We start from the raw sequence: 12806 nt of genomic DNA on the forward strand, positions 1-12806 counted from the left end.
AATGAGACAGTTCGACGTTAGACTGTAGGCGGACAGTTATCTTTGTAACTAAAGCGAACACTGCCCCCTTTTCTTCGCAGGCGAATAGCGGCGTGGTGCAAGGGTGAGATATGAGTCCACGGTGGATCTGAGCCGGGCTCAGACTCCGGCAGCAGTGCTGCTTTAAGATGATGAAGGCTGTGAAATTTATTGGAGGCTCCTCCTCCCGCGATGATGTCAATCGGAGGTGGAGAGGTGGGCAGTACTAAGGGACTGAGTTCAGGCAATACAACATAGATTGCCAGAGCTCTGCGTACAGCTACAACAAAACGCCTATCTCAGTGCGTGTGCGTGTGAGTGATGCTGCACCTATAGGCGCACTGTCAACCTTCCTTCTCCTTTGGGGAACGCAAGAATTGACAGTCCACAACTGTATGTTTTCTCAAAATAGATATTTCCCTCCCCGTGTCCCTCTGGCAAACTAGTGGATGTCATTAAATGACGTGTTAGAGGATGTTTTCAGTGAAGTTAAGCAAACGCATTTGACGCTCAGAGAGGGAACAAACAAATTCACTAAAACAGTTTCTGCGCATACGAGGAGACTTCCCGGGTTTTTTAAAGACGACTGTGTCACTGACTTGAAGTAAGAAGTATCGAAAAGCCATTTGGAGCACCGCCGTCTCTCCGCGCGTGGGATTCGAACAGCATCATCCGAGCGCGAGACATCCGAGGAGGAATTACATCGTCTCTTCCAAAAAGTGTTTTTCGCTCTCCGTGCGCGGACCGCGGACTTTTGCTTGGACATGGACCGTTTTCTTTAGTTGGATAACGACCGGTCAGAACGTTGAGCTGTTTGATTCTGGGATTTTCTTCAGTCTGCTTCACGGCACTTCATCTCCTCCAGCAGTGATGCCGCTACGTGAGGGGAATTGAGAGTTCCATCCGTATTCACAGAGAAATCCGAGGTAAGACGCGTCTTCTTTTACGCTCGTTTACGGTTTATAGTTTACGAATGAAAAGGGACAAATTTGCGTTTTACGCGTCTTAACGGAAATTATATTAAACAGTTTGTATGCTCGCAGTGTGTGAAGGAAATACATACAAACTAAAAGGGCATTTTCGCAAAATGTCGATGTTATTGTCACTCGTAAAGTCCTAAGTTTACCCTGCCGTCTTCGAAGCTGATGGAAATTGCATTCATGTCATATTTTTTTTAAAAGACACGAACGACGGTTTTTGTGTAGCCTGACTTTACCCCGCGCTTTGAAGACGCGCAGTCTCCGGTTTGGCAATTTGGATGACGACTTGGATATTACACATAAAAGTATTAACGTGCAAACGTCGTGCTCTCGGTTTTCCGCGAAGGTAAAGTCTCTACCAGACGCCTCATATTGAGAGAACACGGCCAACACGTGAGTCAGAACTGTTCAAAATCCGTGCACCGCTCTCCGATCCTGCAACTTCTAACTAACATGTGAGAGGATTCTGGTTTGTGATAGAATCCGGCAGCCAAATGTAATAATACCCCATAGCCTCCGTCAAGGCGACGGGCACATCGCATGTTACCTTCAAATCTGTATCGAGCTCTGTGGACAGCATCTCAGTAGATGAATCCGGCGGATGCAAGAGAGATTTTCCAGGATGCGTCATTTTCTAAACCGGTGTGCTGGCTGAAAGATTTTGAATCGGCATCTCTAACATGTCAGAATAATTTAGTTATTTTTGTAATTAAAATCTGATATTTTGCTTACTTAATATTTGCCACCACTGTAATAAAAAAAATAAATGATCGAAAATGGCATTGTGTAAGTTTCATTTTAGTAACTAACTATGTTGGCAGACAATGGTCAGTCTAATAGGATGAGCTCCACAATCTAAGTTCAGTAGTGCACACGATAGTCCATTCTGCTACTTTGTTAACATACCGTCATACATGCAATCGTCAGATGACCATTGCTATACAGTGTCAAATCTCATTAATTTCAAAATGAATGGGGAAAAGAGTTAACACTTCTGCATAGCTTTAGGGCAACATTTTACATCTCTGAGGGCTGAGCAACTCTTTGAAATGCAATGCAACAGGCCTTTCGTTTTAACTCATTGACTGTAATAAGCTAATTGTATTAGTCACAATAGTTCTTACTAAAGTGTGAAAAGTGCTACATGGATACACAAATAATGTAATTTTTTTACATAAGAAAAGAAAAATGTGCAATAGTAACACTTTAAATTCTTGTAGCACTTTTTGCGTTTAAGACGCCGGCCTGTATTCGGCCTGTATTCTGCGTTAATTTAAATGACATTATGCAGTTCTGACTATTGACTGTTCCATTATCACTACAGTCTATGCAAAATAAATTCCTAGGTCTGTGGGAAGTTGTGGAATATATTCGTCTATTGAATTTTCACAGGACAACTTACTTGAGTTAGTAGCACATTGTTTATAATCAGTCAAAGTGAAGTGAATGCATTTACCTCACCTGCACTGCTAATGAAGCACAAGCCTACAAAAGTTTTAATCATGCTTGACAGAAAGGTACAGTCACAAACTAAACTTAAATTATACATGACACGGAGCAGTTGGCTGTAATTCTGTTGTCTCTAAACCAAAATGCATAACTGGCAAAGCCGTGGACAATTAATTATAGGAGTGAACGGTTCTGTGATGTTTTATTAGCCACCGATATCATTACTGATATGGAAAAACAATTACTTTCAAATTAGAGTGGCTCTGCTATGTTATATTCATTGCACAGTTATCCTCAGCAAGTATAATAATAGCATCAAAGTAATACACTTTACAAAAATATAAAACAGAAAACGACTTGGTTTGCCCAAATGCCTAAATTAAACTACAACAGTGGTTAAAGTGGTTAGTTACACTTGATACTGTATTATGACTTTACACATTAACACATAAGTCGATGTTAATCTTATTACCCCAAAATATTTTGAGGCCTACCTGTTAATTGTTTTATTGTGACCACTCAGGTGCCCTCTATTGGCAGTTTTATTTATTTTTATATCTTGCGCTGCATTATTTGGGACAAGCATCATGCTTACCAGCTAAAGTTAAAATGATTGAAATGGCGGCGAACTGCATTGTACACGCTCTTTAAAAATATAAATACTTTATGAGCGTCCAACTTTACAACATCTGGAAATAGTGGAAAAAGGAAAAATGAGACTTTATTATATTTCTTCTCATAACCTTCGGACATTATACGTTCACTTTTTTATTTGAAGAGATCGGCGTATTGGTTTAACCGCTAAGAGTAAACACTACATCACAGGGCAAATCTTAGCCTTTATAATCTTTATGTATAAGCCTTTATGTATTAACTAGCACATTCATTCAGCTTCAGATTTAATGTTTTGTTGGCATGTTACACACTTTGCGACACTTAAAATCAATTTCAGAGAATGATGTATGACCGAATGACATGTTGTTTCACTGAAAGTGCCCGCTATAAATTGCCTGATGTTGGTCTGAAGAATTAAATGAAAGTTTTACTATGATTATTTATGGTCCAAATTTAGCAGAACAGAATAACTTGACCATGATTAATGGCGGACCATTTGACGTGAACAAAAGCACTGAATGACGTGAAGGCAGAATTTAGACGTATGTTGTTTTGTCATCCGACTGCATGAAATGGTATTAATGGCAGACATGAGTGAATGCATAATTTCTGTTGACGGACAAAAATCGACTCGTGTGTTTATCTATTGCTATTGGCAACATGTTTGCTATGTTAATACCTCCCTATTGATCATTCAATTGTTTATTGATCCTCAGGATTAGTGTAGCTTTGGGTATTTGCAGGACTCTCAATATTCAGTGGGAATCTAACTTTAAGGCATCTTCCGATCAGAGGAATAGGAGCCTGGCCTGCTCAAGTTTATCTAAGGAATGAGTTACTCTAACTGTTTTTCTGAACAATGGCACAACAATAATATTGACAGCAATAATATCTAATAATATAGCCATATGTTTTCATAACCACTCAATCATTACCACTTATTTGATGTTTGCAAGAGATTTATACATGATACATGAAGGCTGGATAAATTATTAAGGCACGTACCCTGTAGATGTGAAGGACGACATCCTGACTACAGAGGAAGGACAGCAGGTATGCAGGCGAACAGCTGGCAGGGGGTGCAGTGGGTTTCAAGCTGATGATGGCAGGAGGCGGAGGGCAACTCAAACGATGCACTGAAATGTCAAAGAATCACGCACACATGGGGTTCCTTTAAACCTCGAAGAGTGAAGCTTGATTTCTGATAAGATAGAGTTAAGTGACATGCTTCAGGCGCTTGTCCCAGTTTAACTTCTATAGGAACCCTTAATTATTTGAAATGTCATTTCTGGTTTAATTAACGTTTGTATTAAATTTGCTTGGTTAATCTGAGGTTTCTTATCTGTCCCGTTTGCGTGTTGCTGATGCGAGTCCCCGCTGATTCACATAGACAGAGATTCAGTCAAAACTTGCAGTTGGCATGTGAAATTATTTTTCTCCTTGACAGCTCAGCTCAAAATCAAAAGCAAGCAGGCCTGTCCATCACATTGTCATTTAAAACGTCTGCGCGCTTCTCGCTGCTTGTTCCAGAGGGAAGGACAGCTTTTGCATACTCTGTGGAATCCATGGTCCGCTGCTCAGAATAGATCACTGAAAAACTGTGCATGCTGGGGAAGAAGTCCCGCTTGATACCCGTGAGCACAATTTTCCTAATTCTCTCTATTCAGTGGAAAAACTGGAAGTTTTGGAAGATTGGCAAAGTTGAAACTCAAAGCATTGCGAATCTATCCGGAGCATAATTTTTCGATGAGTCGTTCCCAGGAGTAAATCTCAAAATGGCTCTGATTTCGCACAACAACATAAACTGTCCTAAATATGGGGAGGAGTGACACCCCGGCCCCCGTGCGGAATTGTCTCATCCAAGCACCGTGTCCCTGCGAAGCAGGGCTCTGTAGGAAACGCCAGACATCCTTTACAGTCAGCTGTAGCTCACACTCTGAAGACTATTTGGTTCTGTACAGGGTCATCAGCGTTCGTTCTCATAGGGATGCTGCAATTTCTTATTGCCCACAGTAAACTGACAATGACAGCCGAGATGCAACACAATATAAGTCGCACTTATTACATGTTTAATGTCCTATTCATATAGACACCTAATGTCAGTTTGGGTTATTTAGATGTAGATCATATTTTATTCACTGCTCTGCAGTGCACTTCATAGCCAGTAAGTCCTCTTCATTATGCGTTGTTGGATTCAGCCTTGGCCCCTTCAGAGCTTATCAGAGTACAGTAGGTGAATAGTAATGGCTTCGCTCTCCTCTTAAACAAATGGTGCCATTGCGAAAGCAGAGGAAATTTTCTTATTTTTTTTCTCTTAGAACAACATAACAGTCTGTGAATATGTGCAGATAGCACGCTGGCCATTGATCACTGTCATGTAAATACTGTGAATGGTGCTCGTCTGCCCAACAAACCTCTAATGAGTCCCTGCAGTCCAGCTTGAGAGTGCTCTCGGTAAAAAACAGAACATCCTCCGTCGGAAGAGACTCGAGTATGCACTTGCCAAACGGCTAAAAAAACTGGGGCCTTTAACTCTGTGTGTGTTTAAGGAAGTCATTCTTTGTGATACATTTTTGATGTACGAAGGGAATCGTGCCACGTGGCCATGTATCACTGCTACATTCAGCTGTTTTTTAAACAGACGCCCCGATGGCGTAAACAGATTACATTATTAAGAGCTGAAAATGCGTATGTTATTGGGAAGAGTAGTTTCAGGATGTCTCATCTTAAAAAACATTTTACAATGATTAGGTGTAATTTGTCTTTAACACTGCAGTAACATGCACTAGTTAATAGTTATAGAGATCAAAATGAAAGTATTTTATCATTTACTAACCTTCATGTCACTCCATACATGTATGACTTTCTTTCTTCTTTACAACACAAAAGAAGGTATTTTGAGAACGTTGAGATCCGATCCAATCCGATTGACTTCCATTGTAAGACACAAAACTACAGTTATTTCTCAAAATATCAGAAGAAAGTGTCTGATACAGGTTTTGAACAACAGGGGAGTGAATAGGCCCTAAATGATGACAAAATTTAGTTTTTAGTTCAGCTGTGTCTGTAAATAATTTGTATGTTTTATATTCCTACTTTAAAAATTACAAAGAAAAATGTTGTCGTCATTGATTCAACCTTATGGAGAAACAAAAAAAGAAGATATTTTGAGAAATGTCTCTGTGTCCATACAATGGAAGTCAATGGGTGCAGTGTTGTTGGGGCACCAGCGTTCTTCAAAACATATTTTTTGTGGTCTGCCGAGGAGAGAAAGTCGTTCACCTTTTAAATGACATGAGTTTGAATGAAATGGGTGAACTATCCCTTTAATTATAAGCAAATTAAAACATTTTGTCGCTAAAAATATGCTGTTATTTTCGTCTTTTCTAGTACGTCATTTTGGAATTATACGTGTGAATTCAGACATTGCTGAATGCTCAAATGTATTCAAAAAGGAATAGCAGTGCATGAAGAGCTCTGAACACTAACAATACTGAGAGTCTAGAAGTGTTATCCATCTCCCCCACCACTTTTCAGTGACCTAGTTGAGTTGTTGGCACATTGTAAAAGCTTCAGCCCTCTGGCTACTTTTATTTATATAATGCCCTGACAGGATTTGTATGGCCATCGAGCACGTTGGCAACAAACAGTGAAATGCTGATTCATAATTCATGTCTTGGTGCTTTTGAATTATGGCTTTGTCCTAGTCTTCGGAGGTATAATGACAATCATTATCATTTTTACTTACTAAAACTTTAATCATAAAACTTATGTCTGTTCTGAAGTTTACAGATTGTCTACACGTACAAATTAACTTGTGTTCATATGATGGAAAAGCTTTTATTTCTTTAATACAGAAACTTTATTAGAACTTTTTTGTGACATTCACAAAACCAACAGTTTCGTATTGAATAGTGTAAAATGTTTTACAGATTTACAAATAATTTTCTCTTGCTTAGAATGGTACATAAGAATGTGACTAAAAAGCTATTTGCATCTTTACTATATTTTATAGTTGTCAATATGTTCATCCTTCTCTTTCTTTCCTGTCTTTCTGTACTAGACTTGCAGATCTTTGAAGTGAGAGTGTACCACCTACTCTGAGTATGGACTTGGCAATTGAGGCTCATGTTCTGGTGGTTTTACTCACCTGCCTGTTCTTGATGAGCCGGGCTCAAGAGAAGGACTATACGGTAAAAGAGGAGCAGCCTGAGAATGTGCGCATCGGAAACCTGCGCAAAGACCTAAACTTGAACCTAGACCCGAACGTTAAACTGTCATCTGCGCTGCAGTTTAAACCCGTCTACAAGACGGGTGACGTGCCTTTGGTGAAAGTAGAAGCCAGCACGGGAGAGATTTTCACCACAGCCAACCGCATCGACCGCGAGAAGCTCTGCTCTGGAGTCTTCAGCGAGAAGCGCTGCTTTTACGAGATTGAGGTCGCCGTGCTACCCGACGAGATTTTTCGTCTGGTGAAGATCCGCTTCCTCATCGAAGACATCAATGACAACGCCCCGCTGTTCCAGTCTACGGTCATCAACATCTCCATTCCTGAAAACACAGCCATCAACAGCCGCTATCCCGTCCCCTCTGCGTTTGACCCTGATATAGGAATCAATGGGATCCAACACTATGAGCTTGTCAAGGTGAGTTCAACACTCAGCTATGATTTATTACAAGGCTTTGCTATTTACTGGTCCCTTAATGTCCAGAGTACAGGAACACCATGTGGAATAACAATGTGTTTGGCTTGTGGGTTTGAAAGGAATTTACTCTTTGTTTGAGGTAAGTCGGTAATTGCCCGAGATTGATGCGAATATTGCATAGAAAAGGATTTTTAAACTGATGTGTTCTGGGAAACAAGTGTAATATCCTCAGCGGCTTAATATAGCCCAAACTGAAGAGTATGATATTGTTATGCGCTGCATTAAATTATATACAGTTGAACGTAAATTTAATTTTCCTTTACATTTACTATAAGGTGCCAGTGAGCACAAGGGGTCAAATCTCGCGAAGAGTACTTGCATACGTCCACGTTGTCCGTCACAGTACAAAAGATTACAACGTAACACAGTTCAATGAACGAACAAGTATTCCCTTTAGAAAGGTTGCGCTGTATTTTAATTAAAATTCAAATACAGTGTGAAATTCAAATACTGTGTGAAACAATGAACCCAAGACTGTCATTAATGTGTGAAAGAGTCATTTGTACCTTTTCTTTTGAGAATTAGCAAAATCCTTGCTTTCCACGTCTGATTAAGTTACCAATTTGCATTTTTAAACAGTCTCTCAATGCCAAGACGTCTCGGGAGCGGCGTTCTCAATTGCTTGTGCTTGGAAAGTGACCAGTGCTGGGCCACATAAAATTACAAGAAATACGTACAGGCGCTATCGCCTTTCAGACGATTCAATTTATTCTTTGTCTACAAGAACACTGTTGCATTTTATGAATCATATATGCGGGTTTGGTGAGTAAACAGAAACGGAAAGACAGGGTTGATGAATGCGTCTCGCGATCAGCATCTGGCTGCGAATCTAACTCTCTTGCGGTCCCACGAGAGTACGAATCCGAATCTCCCACACAGTAACAGTTCAGGCTGGCTCACCCTCGGCATGGTGCCGCACGATTAGCATTGCGGGCCGCAGCTGCCGCGCCTGTCGTAAGAGACTGGGCTCTGAAAGAGCTCTGATAGCAATCCCTCTTCTGCTCTTTACCCATTCAAGTCATGTCACCCCAGGAGGAAGCCCTCGCTTATGACACAGAGGGCCGTTATTGCCTACCCCGGTTTTAATTGCACTGCCATATTAATTGTTCCATCAGCATTAGTGTTGCCATGTCACCTGGAACGATGCACACAAGCACTTTTGGACACTATCAAGGTCAGCTTACAGAAAGTAATACCATGCATGGCTGAAGGAGTGCTTTCCATTAGAAGAGATTTTATCACTTAAAGAGAACCTCTTTACAAGTCCTATCTGCAGGCATGTGGATCAGATCAGGCTCATGGGATGAGGATATTGACTTTTCTGTTGTGGGTTCCACCCAGTTCATTGTTATTTTTACTCTTTCATTTAAGCACTCTAACCTCACATTAAGAAAGCAGTTCTTCTCCTTTTGAAAGCCTTCTCCTTTGTGTGTTTTAATCACCCGAGACCTTTGCCACTGTCATTTTAGATCTGCTATACAACCGAACATTCGAGAGATTTCAAATGCGCTTTCATTTGGCCACGGTCCCCATTGGATTAGGTATTTCGGAAGTCAAGGTCAACATTGAAGTCATTATTGTTTTAATCATTCATGAGTTTTTCTATTTCATCTGTGTCTGATACTGATTTGATGTAGTGAAGAAACTACATCAACTTAAATAATTTAGCAAATGTGTTATTTTGTTTCTTAAGCTCTTGCTTTTAAAGCCTTTCAGTTTTTTCAATGCAAGACAGTGAGAGAATGAGATGTCGCAATTATCAAAAGTGTCTGTCTTTCTACGTGTCTATCTATCTCATAATCTCGCATCACTTCCCGAGATGCAAACACTGGTCTAGAAGTACATTTCATTTTTAAATATAACAAGTTAGTTTTACATTTTGATCCAACATCTGTTGTATTTGATGAACATTATTTTCTTCAAACGTGAATTTGGTGTGATGTTAAAAAACTGAAAAGTTATTTTGGACCAGCGTTCAATAAACATTGCTTATGTTTTCCAAAGTGGTATGTGTGTGTTTATACATTTATATTTCATAAAATAACTTTTATAAAACAACAATAATGATAGCAATTTGCCTGTGAGAGCAAGCTATCAAAGCCAATGAACTCTCATTAAAACTAAATATTTAGCATTTGCACACCCTTGAGAAATCGTCTGGGCAAACGTATAAAGTGCATCAACTTCAAAGCAACGAGTGGAAATTGCTAACTAATTTCTATTAGCGTTCTGGACAATAGCGGAGGCTGGGGAAATTGTAAAAGATTCTAATCAAATTTATCACTTTCATTTGCTCCCAGGTTCAATTTGTATCTAATTGTCAACTGTTTCTTCAGCCAGAGTCGGAGTGAGAAGGAGGCTCTTGTGTTTTGGTCACAAATAGCCAAAATCTGATTACAGCGGTGACAGAATATTCCGACAATAGTAAAAGTTACTCATTTTCTACTTAATATTTTCAACCGTGTCTCATCCTGCAGTGGTGCAGGAGTCTAAAATATTCTGCAGAGATTCTCAGTTGTTGATACTGAGTTCATTCCAAAGGGTTTCTGGAGAAGGTCATCTCATTGATTCATACAGCAGATACTTTACCCGGGCTGCAAAGCTCTGAGAAACCCGGCTTGCACCATGCAAAATGAACTCCGTTGATGCTTTAAATTCCTCTGTTAAGATACTGCTGTCTTTGGGTTTTTATAACTGACACTGGGTTTTGCGTATATTTCTTAATTGCGCCAATGGAGTTTAAGTGTGTTTTTTCTCAACCCGGTATCATCCTCTGTCAGTCATTTACTAGTTCAAATGAGATTTCCCCCACGTGTCTCTCCTAACGCTTTACGGGTCATTTCGTATGAATATGTAGATTTATACGCACCATGTGAATTCATTTCAAACAATTGTCACTTCCCTTGGGTGCGTGATTCATGTTCTTTTGACTCTACCTGGGTCTCTCTGAAGGCAAGAATTCCCCATCTTCATTTTCTATGTGCAAGGCTAGAACCAAATGCATGTAGCATTCAGACTTGTTAGCTAAACCATGTATTGTCAGCTTTTTGTTTAGGATTCTGGTTCAAAACGTTTCCATAGCATGTCCTTAAAAGCACACGGCAGAGATCATCTGTTGAGATTTGCTTGTTGATTCTCGTGTAAACATCCAGTCAGTGTTGCCTGTATAAGGAGAGAGAGATGTTATGCAGGTGCTACTGGACATAAATAGGCAATAGGCTCCGTTTCTCATTTCGATGCTTATTATTGTACTTGTAAGAGGGGTGTCAAATTTCATCAGATCCAGAATAAAAGTTTGTGTTAACGTCAAACAAATATATGTCTGTGTATATTCATTTTGTAATGATTAACTCATACACATACATGTAGACGTGTTTAGAAAATATTTACACTTAATTTAAATTCTATATATTCTTTATAGACTTCCTTGAATATATGCATGTTTGTGTTACTACACAAGCTACTATACACATTGCACTGACATACGGTAAATTATGGAAACACAAACCAACAAAAGGTGGATGTTACGTTATTTTAGCGTGTACAAAAGCTTTGTCAGCAAACTATTTAAATTGCCTTTTCCCATTAGGTGGCTGCATGCAATGTGCCAATAAGCCACAGTTTGTTAGTGCCAGAAGCAATAAAACAAGATTACCCTTAATAAGGGAAACGCATATATCGTAACAACATTTGAAATATGTGCCTAGACAGAGTAATCTTCCCAGCTTTTCGTGCAGCAGAAAGCTTATCTCTTAAGGAAGTCGCTTTTTCTTGTTCTAGCATGGAAATGTTTTTGACTGAAAATGCTTCAAAGAGCCTCTTTGTTTCACAAATGTGCTTGACTCTCATTCAGGCACCATTTCCATGTCTCGCCCATACTCAGAAATATAGAACACGTGCAGGGTTTAGGTTCACCGTGTAGCCTGATCTGTAATCATAAATACAGTATAAGGGCTAGTTTCGCTAGGAAGGCAATTACTTTAAACAGTCAAAGCTGGTTTCTCATGGGGATTACATACAGTATGCATTTGTTTTCATTTTCCTAAGGATTCGTCGTTGACTAGATTTAGCTTCTTGCTGGGGGAAAGCTGTTTCACTCCTCAGGTTTTTAATATATGGTGGTCTTGCACTATACTTAAAATGGAAGCTTATCTCTTACGCTCCCTTTTCAGCTACTTTGCTCACATGTGAAGTGGAAACCGTTCTGAAAGACTTCGGTGCTCTAATTCGGAGTGTTGCTAGTCAGGGGAAACAATACGTTTTGTGTGTAGCAAAGCAGAATTCACCTGAGGATAGAACTGGGACTCGTTGTTTTATTACTGTTCTGCTATGAGTTGCTATGGTGTGGCTTTGTTTTTGCAAATTTTTACACTGAATGTTAAAAATATGGTTTACTGAATGCTAAAATGGCAAATTCCTGTCAAACTGACAATTGCTAGGTTTTATTTAACATTTTCAAGAAAATGTAGAGTAAGCAGGCTTATTAAAGTAAATAAATAGTCAGGAAATGTCAGATAGAGAATTTTTTTTAAATATTTCATGAAGGTCAATAAAGGTCTTGCTGTAATAGTTCAAACAGGAATATGTGCATTGGTTTATGTTCACCCTTGCAAATATGGAATGGCACACAGTAATTTCCTCTCAACCAAACAAATGTTTTATTGCTTACAGCATCTTCAAGTTATTGACGTTATAGAAAAAGAAACAGCGGCCGGTGCATTGCATGTTCCACAGAATTAAGTTTTGAAAGTGCCTGTTTTCTGTGTGTGGTTTCAATGTTTGGATAGGTCTTTACTTTGTAGGATCGTATCGCCCGGACAGGCTATCCAAGTAAATATTTTTTCTTTTGAAGGCTTTTGGAGACCTTCTGCCTTTTCTCATAGGATTAAAATAATCTTTTCAAAGTCGGATGCTGGAGCAAACATGTGTTTAAAGTTAAAACAAACTTATTGACTCTAAGAAATCAGGATGTTTATGTCTTTCCTTTTTCTGTGAGCTAATGATGACTTCTCATATAACATACATTTGCACATACAAA

At 39.4% G+C, this 12806-nt stretch overlaps 1 protein-coding gene across 2 annotated transcripts in view; it reads left to right on the top strand.

Annotated features, from left to right (window-relative positions):
* Positions 1-272: 272 nt before the first annotated feature.
* Positions 273-12806, top strand: part of pcdh11 (protocadherin 11) — a 152921-nt gene continuing 140387 nt past the window's right edge. Inside the window, exons 1-2 of one of the 2 annotated variants that reach the window (XM_079479921.1) lie at positions 273-944; positions 7126-7708. In XM_079479921.1, the coding sequence (XP_079336047.1) occupies positions 7169-7708 (540 nt within the window). In that variant the 5' untranslated portion in view covers positions 273-944; positions 7126-7168. The remainder of the gene's footprint in view (positions 945-7125; positions 7709-12806) is intronic. The other variant, XM_079479922.1, reaches the window with a different exon arrangement.

Source organism: Barbatula barbatula (genome assembly GCF_947034865.1).
Source record: "Barbatula barbatula genome assembly, chromosome: 18".
Classification (NCBI taxonomy): domain Eukaryota; kingdom Metazoa; phylum Chordata; class Actinopteri; order Cypriniformes; family Nemacheilidae; genus Barbatula; species Barbatula barbatula.